The 17,585-nt window shown below is 41.7% G+C and overlaps 1 protein-coding gene across 5 annotated transcripts in view; it reads left to right on the top strand.

Moving 5' to 3' along the window:
• The window catches only part of si:dkeyp-72e1.9 (syntaxin-binding protein 4), a 110,155-nt gene that overhangs the window by 32,330 nt on the left and 60,240 nt on the right, over positions 1–17,585 (top strand). For 2 of the 5 annotated variants that reach the window (XM_031292549.2, XM_031292548.2), the window contains exons 1-2: positions 794–1,025; positions 10,258–10,331. In XM_031292549.2, coding sequence (XP_031148409.1) covers positions 943–1,025; positions 10,258–10,331 — 157 coding nt within the window. In that variant the 5' untranslated portion in view covers positions 794–942. Of the gene's footprint in view, positions 1–793; positions 1,026–3,264; positions 3,481–10,257; positions 10,332–17,585 lie in introns of those variants that run through there. The other 3 variants (XM_031292550.2, XM_031292552.2, XM_031292551.2) reach the window with 2 other exon arrangements.

The raw sequence follows: 17,585 nt of genomic DNA, 5'->3' as shown, positions 1-17,585 counted from the left end.
TTATTATTACGTTGGTTGCTACAACAAACTCCTAATGCTTTGGCTTGTGACACAGTCCCGGGTTGTGCACAGTGCAGAGTGGCAGCACATAGTTAGCCAGTGGGAGCACTATTGCAGTTGTAAGCACGCCACTAGCATTGTGCCACTATATGCAGGGAAACACTAGAGCCATAGACAGAACTGCTACTAATGTGCACTGTAGCACGATACTGAACAATCCCTCTGTAAAGGCAGATTTTGGACACATTTTGATTAAAGCTATTTCGCGTAGTTTCGTAGGATTCTAAGTTATGACAACAAAACTGTCGGCGCGTCCACATGATAAAAGCCTTACTTGATGGTGCATGTAACGGATGTTCATTAATATCAAAAAGTCACGCGCTTCCGCTTTAATTTTTGATCAAATATTGTCATAACGCGCACCCCTAGTCTAGAGCAGGAAGGACATACACCAAACAGCCCCCCCACACACCATACACAGCAAGCTTCTCTAACAGCTTGAACCCCCACAAAACTGGTTGACCCTTAGCAGTGGGGAAATCTGCTAGTTTAGAAAAAAATGTTTTTACGCTGCCACCCGATGCAGTGAAGTCCGGTCATTTACACTGTGTCGTTCAGTTCAGTTTAGTCAACATATCTTTTCAAAGGTTTCTGTGAGCAACTCCCCCAAATACAAACTCTGTTTCTAGAATACAGAGCACGTAATATATCATTTAAAACATTAGTGTGTGGATAGTTTTGAGGAATGTAGTAATCTGTGCTTACTGTTTTGGAGTAATTGAGTAGCCCTCTTATAAAGGCCTATTATTAGCACATTGTTGTGCTATAAGGATTTGTGTGTATTATCCTTCTGCCATAAGCTTATCCTCTCCTCATCAATGGGAACTCTTCGTCATCTGCTTGGCAGCCATAGTGCATCATGAGAGGGAGTAAGCAGAGACAATGTTTACAAGAATCAGATCCAGGCGTTTCCACAAAAACCGAGGCATGTTCCAAAGGATGAAAGTGCCTCTAGGTTTTGCCAGGTACAGTATGTTTTCAGCTGTTTCACAGTCAGTTACGCCAACTTTACTGGCAAATAGTTGTTGTGCCTGCATGCTAGGGATTATGAGGCTACGCTGAGTTGATGTGGTATTCTAGGAAATGTTCACATGTATTTAGCTTGATAGTAAAAATGTTGGTTATTCGTGTTTGTACCAAATGAATGTTTAGTCTGCATGGACATACAGTACTCTTCACACATCCAGAGGTTTTGTATGTTGGCTTCGGCTGATACATTAAAGCTGCCAGTAGCGGATATTGTTGAAATATTAAGTAACTTTAAAATGTTTTATTGTTTCTCAATCTCACATTAAGTAAAACTGTCCGCAGACTTTGTATCTATCTATAAATTGGGATATCTCTGTTAATCTCCACACATGCGCAGTACAGCACCTGAATCCCTACAAGGCTCATTGATTTCGGTTCACCGGCTACAGGTGTCTTACCAGAACTTGAGCATCCGCCAAAAACTCATTGCTGTCTACCAAGTCTTTAGCCTGGGAAAACCCTGACGAACTTTAACGCATCATATTTTAATGGTGTTATTTTGTGAGTAGAATCTGAATCTGCAACGTTCTCTGTCAAGTAAATGTATGTTTTCCTCTGAAGTACAAGTACACAGAAAGTCAGTAGTACAGGCCGTCAGTTGGGTTATTGAGTGCTTTGGGGTCCTTCAGCAAGTTATTTCGAAACACAATTGTTCTGGAGAAAGCTACAAGCAGCAACACAGGAGGCCAAGCAATCAGCCCGGAACGGGCACGGCACTAGTTGGTTTAGATTGATGATTAAGAATGTGCTTGTTCTGAAGCAGCATTTAAGACCACAGGTGTCAAACTCATGGCCCGCCGGCCGAACCCGGCCCCTCACAAATTTTGATTCGGCCCGCATATCAATTTAGGTTGGCAATAGATTTTGGCCCCTCTAGTTGTGCCGCAAACCAAAAATACGGGAAACTGTTTTTCACACTGTAATAACGCAACACTCAAAGCAGATTTAGGCACATTTTGCCGACTTTAAGACTCAGAAATTCCCCCAGAAGCAGAGCGTTTTAATATTCAGGCTGTGAAACAGGTTGCTGTGAGTCGGCTGTGTGACAGCCCGCTTTAAAAAATATAGTCTTTGTTTTGCTTGATTTGCTAAATTCCATGATGGCTAAGGACTTTTGTAGGGCTTTATGTCGACAAAAATGCGACAAAAGTCGAAAAAAAGCGGCCAAAGTGTAAAAATAAAGCAACAAAAACGTTGAAAAAAGTAATGAATGAATTACCTTGTTGACTCATTTCATTATAAAATAAATATTATATTACATTTCTGCTAATAGATCCCCCATACAGCCTACACACTGGTCCTTTAAAACAAGGCAGTGTGTACTTGTGACCCCCTCATCACTACTTGCAGTGTGTATCTTTATTACCAGCTGTGACAGCGATGCTGGTATTGTTTTGACAGGCAGCAAAAAAAAAATAAAAATAAATAAAACTCGGCTGCTCAGAGGCCTGAATGACAAATGACAATGCTAAGTAATGGATGTCAACTGAGGATTAAAATTGCTTTTCTAAATGGAGAGCGGGGCACTTATGTATTCACGTGTTTAAAGGCATCTAAACCCATTCTGCTCCGTTTAAATTCTCCTTGGCTGAACAGTTGTTGTGTATAGGACTGGCAGAGGAATTATTTGATTCGCAACATTTTCTTTAGTGTAATAATAAGGTCATTTATTATAATGTGTTATTTTTTTTTTAAATAAACACTTTTTTAAAAAAAATGTAAGTTTAAATAAAAAAAAAAATAAAAAATGCCTAACCAAGTTATGGTTTTATATCAACCTCTATCAAGCTGCTGAACTCCAATAGTAAATCTTAGCACAAAAGAGCAAAGTGCAATAAATACATCAGCACTTTTTGCACTTTGCACTTTAATTATTACAGCCACTTTTTAAAATGTCGTCAGTCCTATGTGTCCTCCCTTTCTGTCCTAAGATGCTTCGTTGATCTTATGATCTTATGTTTACGTTTTTATGTTGATTGTATGTTTTTTTTTTTCTGTTAGATGTTTGTGTTGTGAAGTAAGCCCAAGACAATAATACTTTCCAGCCTCAGTGCATTCTAAACCTTTTTTCATTTTTCGGCGACTTTAGTTACGTAAAAGATTAAATGTCTGCGTGAAGGTGGATATGTTTGGAGCGGACAGTGTGGTTAACTGGAGTTACAGGCTGCCTGCGTATGTGTGCACACACACACACACACACACACACACACACACACACACACACACACACACACACACACACCCCATCATGTGGCTGCTGACTGGAGGCTGAAGGCTGGGGAAGCTCCGACCGACCGACCGTACGTCCGTCCGTCCTACCGGAGAAGCTGGCTCCAATGTCAAAATGCCAACCTTTTCAGTCATGTATAAAGGAGCTGTCATCATTAGCAGGTAAAAAAAAAAAAAAAACCGCAAACGGGTGGGGGGTGTGTTGGCTGAAGGTGTCTGTGGTGGAAACCCTGGCTGCTGTCTTCCTACTTTTGCTAATTGTTGAAGTGAATGTTGTTGCGGCGGTGCTGGAGTGATGTTTACGGCTTCTTTTATGGAAGAACAAGTGGAACGTAGGGGGTAGCCTACTGTATGTGGGGGGGAAAACAGGGTTTTTTCGCGCGCTAAGCAGACTCTTGTCATTCGGTAAAGCAGTGAAGGTGGTGCTGCGTGTAATGGGGTTTAAAATGGAGGTGCTTAGAGTCGACATGTATTGTGTTACATGTGGGTGTTCAGAGGAACGCATTCTTTATCGACAAGACGTTGGTAGAACAACCTGGTTAAGGCACGTGAGCGGGTTTTCCCGCTGTTATTTCGGTAACCATTCCACTGAATGGGACCGACTCTATCCATTCTGTCCTCTATGCCGCTCGTGCGCCGCGCGCAACGAGAGCGGCTGTGTTTGATCTTCCTTCGAAATAATGGCAATTCTGTGGCTTAACCTGCATGCTACATCTGATTTATGTTCTTAAATAAAGTTAGTCTGACATGTGCTTTTACAGATGAAGGGCTGGAATGTATAATAACCTCTGCAACTGTTGTTCATATTAATTATCGATTGCCTGCCGTTTATTTTCTGATTTAATAATTTGGTCTATGAAATCTTAAACAGTGAAAAGTTAAAGTGTATAAGCCTAATCTGTAAAAAAGAAAAAAAAAAAAAGTAAAATACTACTTAAAAAAATATTCTGAAATGTAATAATGTTTGTCAACATGTAGCAGATAAGTTGTGGGCACTATACTACAACGATAACACCATGTAGCTTGTAAGTTGAAGCCTAACCAGACCACAAACTTAAAAAAAAGAATGCAGGAGGAAATCTGGGCTCTTCTTTGTGTTTACTACCCTGGTGCCAAATTATCAGAATTAAATCAGAATTAGAAAAGGGCTTATTGCCGCAATACGTTACACTTATGTGGAATTTGCTCTGGTGAATGGTGCAAACATAAACAAACAAACAATATGAAATAAGCAATAAATAAGGTTAAGGCTGACTGCAATGGAACTAAATGGACTAAATAGAAGGAACATAGAATGATCTCCTCAGAAAGACCTGTGACCGGGGCATAGAGCCTCTCATTTAGCTTAAAAATCTTTTGTTTTGTTTTTATGGATAAATGATATAGGCTAGTTAATATTTTATATGTAGTTCATATTTTATACATTTTAATAGCCTTCAAAATACATCCACTGTATTTAATTTAAGGGTTGTTTAACAAAAACATAATTTTGAACAGCAGACATTTTGACTTTTAGCAGGAAAAAAGTGAACGATGGCTGAGTTCCATTCAGTGTGCCAGCATGACGTGTCGTAGGGCTTCCCTAAGTGGAACGCATCATGAATGTTATTAAATACATCTGTGCTTTTCCTACTGCCGTCAAAGAGATCTGTTGATGTGCTGATGGAGTTTGCTCGGTTGTCATGGAGATGGCTCAGTTGTGGTCACGTGACCAATGAAACTTTTCTTTTTCTTTTCTATTTTTCTCACTGAAGTGCATTTCCTCAGGGTACTTTTAAAGAGCCCCAATTATACTCCTTTTCAGCCTCATATTTGTACTCTTGGGGTCTTACTAGAATAGGTTTACATGCTTTTGATGTTCAAAAAACATATTATGTTTCTCATACTGCCCTTTGCTGCAGCTCCTCTGCCTGAAACACTCTGTCTGAGCTCTTGGCCCCGCCTTCCTGAAAAGCCCAGTCTACTCTGATTGGTCAGCTGGCCCACTCTGTTGTGATTGGCCAACCAAATTCAAACAAGCCACTCGGCGGGCTGCGCTTGCTCAGGCAGCACCTATGGGCAGCACAGATGAAAAACTGGGTTGGCTTTCTCAATCCGTGACATCACTAATGGAAGAATTTCAAACAGGAATGTGGGCGAGCCGTTTCAGGCAGTTAAGAAAAAGTGCTGTCTGTGGGAGAGAAAGCTCAGTTTGGAGTGAAATTAGTTTTTTTTTTTGTACTTTATACATCTATTACATACACACACAAAACTATATAACACACTAAAAGAATGGAAAAAAGCCTAATAGGGGCTCTTTAATTGATGTGAATGAAGTAGTCAGACGTCTCTGTCCTTCCTCTGTCCAGAGGTTTTATGTGGCGTCATCTCGCCAGCTGAAGCGCCTGGAGTCAGTCAGCCATTCACCCATCTACACCCACTTCAACGAAACGCCTGCAGCACATATTAAAAACTGGGTTGGCATTCTCAATCAGTGACATCACTAATGGAAGAATTTCAAACGGGAATGTGGGCGAACCGTTTTAAGGCAGTTGAGAAAAAGTGCTGTCTGTGGGAGCTCCATTTGGAGTGAAATGTGTTTTTTTTATTCTTTATATATCTTTATATGTCTAATACACACACAAACAACTATGTAACACACTGAAAGACGGTAACATCCAAAAAAGCATAATCGGGGCTCTCACTCACTATGAGAGTATCTCTAAAGCCCCACACTTCTTCCTATCTTTAGACTTTGTGAAAAGTAGGCTAACATTCTGCTGCTGATTTCATTGGCAAGGATGGTGTTTTCATTTGAAGTTCAGTGTGTCCTCAGTTAGCCTCATTGTTTCACTGACAGCAGTCTCATGTTGTTTCTGATGAACTCTCTGCATCTGAAATATTGATACTCCCTCCTTGTCTTTGGGGTGGCAACCAGACAGAAGTGTCAGTCCTATTGCTCAGAAGACACTCAGACAGCGCAGACGTCTGGCAAGGCTATGCCCTGGAGGCTCTAGAGTCCTGCTTGGAACTTTTTTCTTAATATCCCAATAGTACACAGGTTGGTGTGAGGAGATAGCGTGATTTGTAGTTGAGGATGAGGATTTTGAAGGGGATGTGGGTCTTGCCTGGGAGCCAGGGAAGGTGGATGAGGGTCGGGGTGATGTGCTGCCAGGGCTTGGTGCAGGTGAAGACCCTGGCAGCTGGGATGGTTTTTAAGATGGTGGAAAGGACATTTGGTGATATGGATTTAATGTGTGACTGGAACAAGAAGGCGTAGTCCAGAACGACGGCCAGGTTATGGACTGGTGGGGATGGGCAGATGGAGTAGCCGTTCCACATCAAGGAGAAGATGTCCAACCTTTTTTTCGCGCAGCGTCATGAAAGCCATTGTCTATAGCGACGACAATTCATTTACGGGATTGCTCTGGTGCCGCCGGAAGATCCACAAGTTGTCCCTCATTTTCGGCCGGATGTCCGTCCCCTTTCTCTTCCTTTGTGTTGGCGTTCTAAACTCCGGTGGATTTCTAAGGACTATGGTTAACTGCTCCTCAGATCTCTGCAGGGTAAATCCAGACAGCTAGCTAGACTATCTGTCCAATCTGAGTTTTCTGTTGCATGACTAAAACTACTTTTGAACCTATACGTCTTCAACCAAAGCAAGTTCCTTCCCGAGGCCATTTTGCAGAGGCACCAAGAGGTCCAGGAGAATGAGAATGCTGGTGTGGCCGGAGTCAGCAGCGTTGAGGACGGTCTATGAGCTGTGGTGTGCTCTGAAGTAGAGCCGGGCAATATGGAGAAAATCCAATATCGCAAGATTTTTGATCAAATACATTCAGATATTGCGGCGATATTGTAGGTTTGACTATTGTAGGTTTGACAAAATATTACCACAATGAGATTTGAGATAAATAATCACCAGTACCATGGATACAGTGACTAAGTGGGTAAAGGCAGGTAGTCTGATCAGAAAAGTTCAGAAAATGACATCACTTTACTGTAGTGCAGCCTCTAAAACCAGGAAAAGACAACATTTATGTCATATTACGATTTCACGATATCCTATATTTAAGAAGATATCTAGTCCAATATATCAATATCAATATCTTATTGATATATTGCCCAGCCCAGATTGGAGGGGGTTCGTAGAGCTCATGGTTGGACATGTGCTGATGGAGTTGGGAGGCAACTGCTCGTTCCAGGATCTTGCTAAGAAAAGGAAGGTTGGTGATCGGCCCGGTAGTCCAGTGTTTCCCACAGCTTGAGAATTTAGTCGTGGTGGTGGGCGGCGCAGGATGCGACGGCGCGGCGTGTAATGGCTGGGTTCAGTAATAAACTAGTCAAACAAAGGTGTATGAACTATTTATTGAAAATACAAACTACATAACATTGACAGATAATTTAGAAAGAGATAACTGTACATACAACCCAGTCTCACGGCAGTTCGTGAAATGGTCACGTCATTTAATTTGATCCGTGTACACGATCACGTTTATCTCGTTTTTTTTTTCCTTGATGGTCAGCACGTTTTTTAAACTAATGTATTTCAATGGGAAGCATCTTTCGTGATCACAGCACTTTTTCTCAATGAGAAGATGACGTAGCATTAAGTGCGACTACGGTAGCGAGTAGTATGAAAGCCCGAAAATCCGCATAGGGATGTTGGTTGGGGTTAGAGATGTTCCCATACCGATACCAGTGTCAGACAGCAGACAGACAGCAGGTGAACACAGTGGAGCATTCAGCTTTAACGCGACCCAAATGTGACTTCAATTAGTAATGATGTTGCCAACTGGCAACTGATTGTGCCGCCCAACAAGTGGCCCAAAGATACATGAATGCAACTTAATTTGGGCATTTAAAAGTACTTGGTTATGGTTAGGGAAAGAACGTGGTAAGGGTTAAAAGAAACCTGCATTGACTGTTGATAGGAGACCTTCCAGTCACCCTCCTCAGATGTTAAAGGGACTATAACATCGACATGCTACTTCCACCTTAGGGGGAGAGCTGTCAGAAAGCCTCTGGAATAAGACTATTCTAAAGAATGATGCTTCATTCTCTGATGCAAATGGTGTCTGAGGTGGCAGGAGACACACACCAACCTTTTTATTCAACAACGCTGCAAGCTGAATATATATTTGTCAAGCCAGCATTCAGTGTTGGGGTGCTCCTATGTTAACAGTGCATATGGAGGAGTCATGTGATTTTTAATCCAGCCATCTTTCAAAATGAATCGGGCGAACAGTCAAAAATGATTTGCCTCAAATGTAGCATAACCATGTTGTGTGGTATTCAGTTCACGTTGAGGACAAATATGAATGAGACCACTACAATAAAAAGGCAGATGAACATTTAATACCCAGGAATTCATATTATAGACACTACACTATAGTGTTAAATACACACTGTCAACATGTAAATACCTGTTAAACATACGCTGTATAGGCTTTCATATCCCCCTACCTCATAAATAGAAGCAACCTTTTATATATATCATTCTATATTTTATTCCAGCATAATTTGCACTCTGCTCCATTGCACTATTATCTTTACGTGCGTACGTATATACACACTTTCTATATGCATATTTCTATCTGTACACAGCAGTAATTCTTTTTTAAATCTTTGTTCGACTCACTGTTTTAGCTGTATGTCTATTCTGTGTATGTACAAGGGCAACAAACCGGAGTCAAATTTCTTGTGGGTGTACCGTGGAAATAAAATGGATAGAAGGGACACTGAGCTGTTAGCGGGAGACTTCCCCTGGAGCAACGGGGAGTTAGGAGGAGGGACTGCAGCAGCCGACCCAGCATGCTGTTTGGCTCATTTTCTGTGACTAATGTAGCTTTAAAACACGGCGAAACTAGGTATGCACAGAAATGAAAATTCTTGGCCGAAGACCGAATAACCGAACGTGTTTGTTTGCGTTTTTTTCCCATTTATTTTTGACGATGTTTTCGTCATTGCATAAATTAAACAGTCGATAGCATGCTTTTTACTATTTTGTCTTGCTTTTCATACGAAAAAATCAATTAAGACTACAATTTAAATGAACACTGCACATTTGTTTAACATTCTAGCAGAAATGATACCAACAAAGCACAATATAACTTATAATAAACAAATAAGTAAAATAAAATATTTTAATTTGGCCATCTTTGAGCCCCTCTTCTTGAATAGTCTATATTAGGCCTATTACTGACTGCTGAAAGAATGGAACGTTCTATGTACGAGCGCAAACATTTGTGGATGGACCCACAACAAATGCATCCCTCGGCGTAACCAGCCAGCCAACCAGCGGATAGTGTCGCAGCGACGCACGCCGCTCGGCCGTGGCTTGGTAGTGTTGCATTTACTCATTTCCTGGTTCTCCTTCTCCATAAACAACATGAAATCAAGGAGGGGGTTAACTTTTCCTGCTACAGATTGTCCCACCGTGGTCAGAAAGCACAGGGGAGACACTTTGTTTCTCTCACTAGGACTCTCACTACTCTGAAGATAATCGCTGTCACTCTCTCTCTCTCTCTCTCACACACACACACACACACACACACACACACACACACACACACACACACACACACACACACACACACACACACACACACGCGCCAGCCCTGCGATTTTCTTAAAGAGATTGACGCACACACCAACGCACAAGTATAAACTTCAGGCCACTTACGCAGGCTAGGGAAAACACTGTGTGGAGCCTCAGCAGAAGCATAAATCAAGCTTAAGGCTCTGTATGCATCACAAAGTCAAACCCACTCAAGCACTCTCTCACATTGAGTAGTCACAGTCTGACTGTGTAGCTTTGCAACTGAAATGTTTAATCTGTGAAGGAAAAACATGTACAAAAGTAGATTTAGCTCTTCAAGTTTGCAATGTACTTAATTTCTCCTCTCTTTTGTCTCTCCCTATCCCTCTATTCTTAATCCTCCTCATCCCTCCATCTCCCAGGACACTAATGGGTCCATATGGAGTAGACAGAGCTGTTCATTCCATGGAGTTTACAGACTGTGAGAATGGCCTGGGTAAGTCGTTTTTTTTTCTCTTTAGCAACCATGGAAAGTTAACATGTAGACCTGCAGGTACTAAGGTCCTCTCCATCTCTTCCGTTGTTTGTGGTCTGTAACTGTAATACAGTTCATGGTTATCAGAGACTGTGGGCTATACCAGCATCCACTGGGTGAGAGACGGTGTACACCCTGGACAGGTTGTCAGTTTATCACACAGCTAACACAAACACACATATGCAAAACTTAGAAGAGAAAACTGGAGCACTCAGAGGAAACCCACACTGATGCAGGTAGAACATGTAACTCCACACGGAAAACACCATAAATCATGAAAATCCATCTTAAAGGTGCACTATGCATGGTTTCAGCGTGATTTCATTTTTGTCTCAAATCGTAGGCATCTCTCCCTGATCCGCTAGCTGCCTGCCCCCTGGACACACTATGAAAAAGCCCGGTCTCGGGAGACAACACAGGGGTCGTAAACGTCAAACAAACACTAGGGGCACAGGCTGTGCACAAAAATACAACAAACCCCAGTTCTGGCCAACAACTCACGCTGCTCACTCAACCCTGCTCACTGTAGGCAGGGAAACAACACATTACTGTTTGGCTGTATGGCTAGCTGCTTTTCTGGCTGACCCGTCGGTTAATTAATACAACATTTACACCAGATATTTTAAAAGAATGTAGCTATAGCTAGCCTGGGCGTAAGTAGCGTATCTGCTTGTGTAGCTGCTGCTAGCCGAGAGGGACAGTAGCATCAGCGCGCTACAATGCAGGTGCTGTAGCCAGGGCTCGCTCCTGTCACAGTCATTCTGTGATGATGTTGACAATGGGCCCAGACAAACTAAGCATGTGTAATGGCCTTAACACATTATCATGACTAACGTTAACTTACCAACTGAACTCAGTTTCTCAGTCAAGTCTTCTCGATATTTACAGTCCCTGTTTGCCCTAAAGGGTTAGGGTTAGGGTTAGCCCTTCCCCAAAGTCTTTTTGGAGCCAGTGGAGTCGCCCCCTGCTGGAAATTAGATAGAATGCAGCTTTCAGGCACTTCCACATTGGCTTCACTTTTCAGACCTGGAAGTTGGCGCTGCTAAAGGTTTCAGTATGTTCACCAGTTAACGGAACTGGGTCGACTCGGTCACGTTTTGGCTAAAGTTCTATCAAATTATCTGTTCAAATACTAATATAAATCATCTTGTAATGTTTTCAGTTATTTCAATGGTGTCAAACTGAAGTAAAACTTCTTAGCTTTCTAACGGTTTAACGGTATATTGGCCAGGTCGCCGTTGCAAATGAGAACCTGTTCTCAACGGTCTACCTGGTTAAATAAAAAATAAAATATCGTATTACAACTATTTACTTTAGGCGGCAACAGGAAGCTAACACCGGTGAAGTAGCCGTGCACTGCCCTTGGCCATACTCTGACCCCTATCTCCTTGCTGTAAAAACTCACTGGGCGCTGCTAGTTTTTTAGGGCATTTATTGATTAACAAGTTGCCCAAATTAACATCAATGCTGTCAACACATCCGGAACCGTACTTCCGTTCTTCACAGTAAAAGACGTGCTTCAATAACTCCAAATGATGCTGTAAAAGCTCCTTAATTTCCACTTTAAATGTAAAGTTATTACCGCCACTTGAGCGTCGCCCAGGCATTTTAACGGCTTCCTCTCATCAAAGTCACTACATACACTAATTAGACATGTGAATGTCCACATAAATGAACAACAATTCACACGTAGATTCTTAGATGTGTGTAAATTAATTCTATTTGCACTTCGAGGGCGATCGCTAAGGAAAAGCACTGCGAAAAAGACTGGAAACTGTGTCACACCGGATGTGTCCGGATATGGGCAATAGCTGCAAACGGTGTCCGAACATGGACATCATGGCTTTATCAGAGATTTTTCAATGAAAATAGCTGCTGCTGCTGCTGGAAAGCAGGTTGATGAGAGCAGGTATACTGAACCAAACAATAAAGTATGTGATTAAAAAACCAAAAGAATGAGCTGAAAGGCTTAAACATCTGTGAGTTCATTACTATGAGTGGCACACATTACACATAGTCATGTGATCCATTAGTCATGTAATCCATTGTTAATGCATAAATATGATTTTGTGCAGCTTTAACTCTAACTGTACACCAGACCTCATCCTATCCTGATTCTTTAAAATGTTCTGCTTTAGTTCTGAAGGCCAGGAGTACATAAGGTTGTTGTAGCTAGAGGAAATAGATCATTGTTAATTCTGGTGGCTTTTATTTTTTTCAGGATATATATATATATATATATATATATATATATATATATATATATATATTCTATTTTTCTATCTTCTTTTGTCAGTTTATAAGTTTGTTATGGCACCTGTTGGGGATAAGGGGTGGGGCTAGGGTTGGGAACCCTGTACTTTTACCGGTACCGACCGAATCACGTCGGTATTACCGAGCATTGGTTCACGTAAAATCAAACGGTGCCAAATTTCGGTACCTGAGAGCATGAGCGCAAGCTTATCTGTCCTCTCTACATGTTGACAGAGAGTGGAGCTCTCCACACACACACACACACACACACACACACACACACACACACACACACACGTGCGCGCGCAGAGGTGCGGACGGAGCAAACTACGTCGCCTCTGCAGTTTCGTTGAAGTCACACTGAGTCACGGAAATGCCGGTAAAGCGGTTTCAAGTGTGGTTACAGTTTTTCAAAACTTCACGCAGACACCATTCACTGTGATATGGTATTAATGGCAAGCCGAAAGCGGTCGCGGTGCTGTTGACGTTACACTTCCGGTGAGACAAGCAGTGGTCAGGCCCTGGGGACTGACTGACAGGCTGAGGTCGCAAGGCAAGGCAGCTTTATTTCTACAGCAGCTTTCAGCAACAAGGCAATTCAAAGTGCTTTACATGAAACATTAAAGAGCAGTTAAAAACGGTCCTGATGAAAATGAAACAGGCTAAAAAAGAATAATATACAAATACAAGAATAAAACTTGAAAATCGAATACCTACCCAACGTACAAACATTCAAAAATAGTCGAATATTCGGGTCCATCACTATTAAAGTTGTACTTTGAAAGGGATTTTCTCGGCAGACTAGGTATCCTTGTTAAGTATCAGTGTGTTTGCCTGGGAGGGGAAGTAGGTCATGAGGCAAAGCCCTAACCCACTTAACTCTGGGTTAAGATTGCAGGGATCTTCAGTTGTTTTTATCTTTACTGCACCTCCACACCACCACGCTGGTGTTTGACTACATGTCGCTGGTGGTGAAATGTAGTCCATATGCATAATTACAATTACAGTCAAACTGTAAAATACTGTATCCTGCTCAAGTAGAGGTGCTTTACAAAAGTAGAAATACATTTATAGGATCAGAATTGAACTGCTACTGATCTGGTCAATGGTAAGCCGGCACTGGCAACTGAGAGTCCGGCGGTGGGAAATCAGAGGCTGACTATTGATTGGGCCAAGGTGGTAACTCCTGCGTCTAACCTAGAAAGCTTGGCTGCTCATTAGCTTCAGAAGCTGGTTACTAGCACGCCGAGGCTAGCAAGCCACTCGATCAGCTGCAGTCACGGCACCACACACTTCAGAGAGCAGTCAGGGACTTAATGGTGCATTCAGGTGCACCCCGTAAATCCTGCAATCTATACTCGAATCAACTTTGTTGAAATACATATCATATCATATATATACATGTCATTACTTTCTTGGTATTTCAATGCAGCATTTTTAATGAGTATATGCTAAATAATATAACAATAGCCCATTTATTTCTACATAGGAAGATTAAAAAAAAAAATATATATATATATATATTTTTTTTTTTTATATATAACTAAATCTTATTTTTTTAGTTATCAGCAAACTCCACAATATTCTCATTTTTACTGCAGCTAACTGTAGCTACCTAGAGCCTCGGATCACAGTCTGTCATCTCAAAGGGCTTTACAAAGAAAACAAGTGATTAGTGGTTAGGTGGTGATGGCGCAGTGGCACATGGCACACGCCTTTGGTGTGGGAGATCTCGGTTCAATTCCCACTGTGATACATCAACCAATGTGTCCCTGAGCAAGACATTTAACCCACAGTTGCTCCAGAGGCGTGCGACCTCTGACGTATGTCATATGCCAAAAATGTCCTCTATGCAGGAAAAACCATGGACCAAGTGTTGTCTTTTCCTGGTTTCAAAGGCTGCATTACAGTAAAGTGAAGTCATTTTCTGAACTTACCAGACTGTTGTACTTTCCATAAAATCATCTCTCAATGCAAATCAAACCAGCTATTATAACTTTATCAGGATGCATAGTATCCTGGATCCATGAAATAACTGGCCTTTAAAAATCAAAATCTGCCTGCCTCTATGGGAATTTAACATAGGGGTGTACTTACTTATGCTCCCTGTATTTTAAGGAAGAACATTTATTTATTTACGATACATTATTCATTCACAAAGAAAATTGGTGTCCTTAAAGGTTGGATTTTTCCTCATTTTTTAAAATTAAGGCATTAAGATCAATTTCCAAAAGATGATTTTTTTATTCCTCCTTTTTAGTCAACTTTAGCATGGGTTCATAAACTTAGGAGCACCACTTTATTTTACTGAAGCGTAGAGAGAGAGAGAGAGAGAGAGAGAGAGAGAGTGAGAGAGAGAGAGAGAGAGAGATATATCAGCGAGCCTGTACGGAGATGTGAATAACATGATTTCTCTGTGTGCCATGTAAACACCATATCCCCAATATGATGCAAAACGGGATAAGTCTCATAACCGCAATATTCATGCTCATGTTAACACACGTTTCAAACAACATGCTAGCTCCGTCCGTGGGTTCAGCGTCCAGCAACCAGTTTATCTACGGATTCATTAAAATGAACATTGTGATTATAGTGGATGGGTTGTTGGTGAAATAACGTATAACTAACGAGAAAATGATGACTGTCAACAGAGCAGAGTGCAGAACAGAGCTGCTGTCGGCTGCTGCTCCTGTGCACATTTACACATTGTTATCATTAGTCACACAGAAAAACAATGCGTACAGGATTACGGCTGCCGGCGCTTCGGATATGATGTACTAAAGGCATAGTGAAAGGCATAGCATGTGAGGAGAGAGGTGTGTGTGTGTGTGTGTGTGTGTGTGTGTGTGTGTCTGCTTAAAGCAGCACACAGGCGAGAAGCAAAGCAGCTTATAGTCATCCAACTTGAGCATGTGCAAGTCTACACACTGTTCTTATACACAAAGTGTAAAGACCCCCTTACCGTACGCCTGACACCTCCACAGGGGAGTGTCTGGGACTCTGTAGCACACTGTTCTACACTGAGGACAGCACATGCTAATCTGTTTAATGCAGCTGAAAGCTGTACCTTTTCAGTGTGTTCACAGTGAACATCAACCTCATCACAGCTCGTTTTCTTTGTAGAGTGGGCTTTAAAGAAGCACTTTTCAGTTTCCTGATGTCCAGAAATGACTGTGGTTAAATAAACATGTTATATTTTATGTTCCTGTATCATCTGGGGTATTGGAACCCATTTTTAGATTCAACTGTGCCTTTTTTCATCGCCTTGAAGTTTGTGATATTTACAAGGTCTTGAAAGACTGGAACATTCGATCCTTGGGAAGCAAACATGCCCTTGATGCATCCTGAGGAGGAAATAATAATTTGGAAAACAAAATGTGAAGCTGAACAGGAGGGACAAAGGCATGCCTTTTCTATTTGCTGCGTATGCATTAGTATGTTTTTCTTATCTGATGATAGGCGGAGGGGGGTGGGAGGAGAGTACTTTGAGGCTGAACAAAAGAACAAGAGACTGTTTTCCTCCGAGAAGAGTAAGAAGGGAGGGAGGACTGAGAGAGGGAACTTCATAACCCCATTTTTCCAACAGGCGATAATTAACATGCACCACTTCGCTCCAGACCCAATTAGCGTCACCATTTTGTCTCTAACAGGCCGACAACAGTCTCCCACTAAAGGAGCCCTGAACAAATAGTCCAATAAGGCACACTTTACTTTACCAGCTAGGCTTGAGTCCATTCAATGTATTCACTTCATTAACAGTGATGGAATGCGTGTTAGAATGGATAGGCCCAAGGTGCGATTTGTGAAAAAATCAGAGGGTGGTTAGAGCAGGCGCCCATATATAGAGGTTTACTCCTTGACGCAGCGGCCGCAGGTTCGACTCCACTCTGCGGCCCTTTGCTGCATGTCATTCCCCCCTCTCTCTCTCCCCTTTCATGTCTTCAGCTGTCCTATATAAATAAAAGGCCTAAGATGCCCAAAAAATAATCTATCAAAAAAATCCGTGGTGTAGTCTACGTGATACGTGGGTATACTCCCTAAGAAAGCTCCAGGATTTCCATTTAAAAATGCCCAATGACACGCAACAACATACTTTCCACACACTTTACTTGTGTACATGTCTACACTGTCACAACCGTGTCACAAACATTATAAACAAGTCATAAACGTTGACATAACGCTTCTTTTAGTTAAGTGTCATTCAGTTTTTGTCATGACAAGTCATGGTTAGGTTTGGGTTAAACACTATCACGGAAGGCTTGTATCATGTGGACGCGCCGACAGTTTTGTTGTCATTACTTAGAATTCCTCATGGGGGAGATAGAAACTACGCACTATAGCTTTAATTATAATCGCCACAGTAACTGTAACATTCTTTCATTTCCTCTGTGACACACAACAGCACTGGCCTACACACGTTCCCGCTAGAGGTGGAAAAAAGGAATGGCTTTACCAATTCGAACGGCTTTGTTCAATTCAGTTCCAAGACTTCTCCTTATATTTTGTAGTTTAAAGTGCTCATATTATGCTTTTTGGCTTTTCCCCCTTTCCTTTATCGTGTTATATATCTTTCTTGCGCATGTTATAGGTTTACAAAGTGAAAAAGCCCAAAGTCCACCCCAAAGGGACTTACCATCTCCAACAGAAAACACTGTTCACAAACTGCTCCAAACAGCTCTATTGTAGTCCAGCCTTTACTTCAGAGACAAACGTGGTCACTTTGTAACACACATTATAATGCGTAGCATGGCACGCCCTCATACTCTGCTTCTGACTGGCTAGTAGTCCTTACCTAGCTACTGCGCATGTGTGACTCCCAACAAAGATGGTACAGAAGTGAGATGTCTCACTCTGTAGCTAAAATAGAGAGCTCAACACACAGGGTGAAAAGAGGAGCTGCAGCAATGCGCAGTTCAACAAAAATATGGTGTTTTTTGAAAATTAAACCGTGTAAACCTATTC

Source organism: Sander lucioperca, chromosome 2, assembly GCF_008315115.2.
Source record: "Sander lucioperca isolate FBNREF2018 chromosome 2, SLUC_FBN_1.2, whole genome shotgun sequence".
Taxonomy (NCBI): domain Eukaryota; kingdom Metazoa; phylum Chordata; class Actinopteri; order Perciformes; family Percidae; genus Sander; species Sander lucioperca.
Note: the sequence above shows the minus strand (reverse complement) of the source record. Positions and strands in the feature narration are given on the sequence as shown.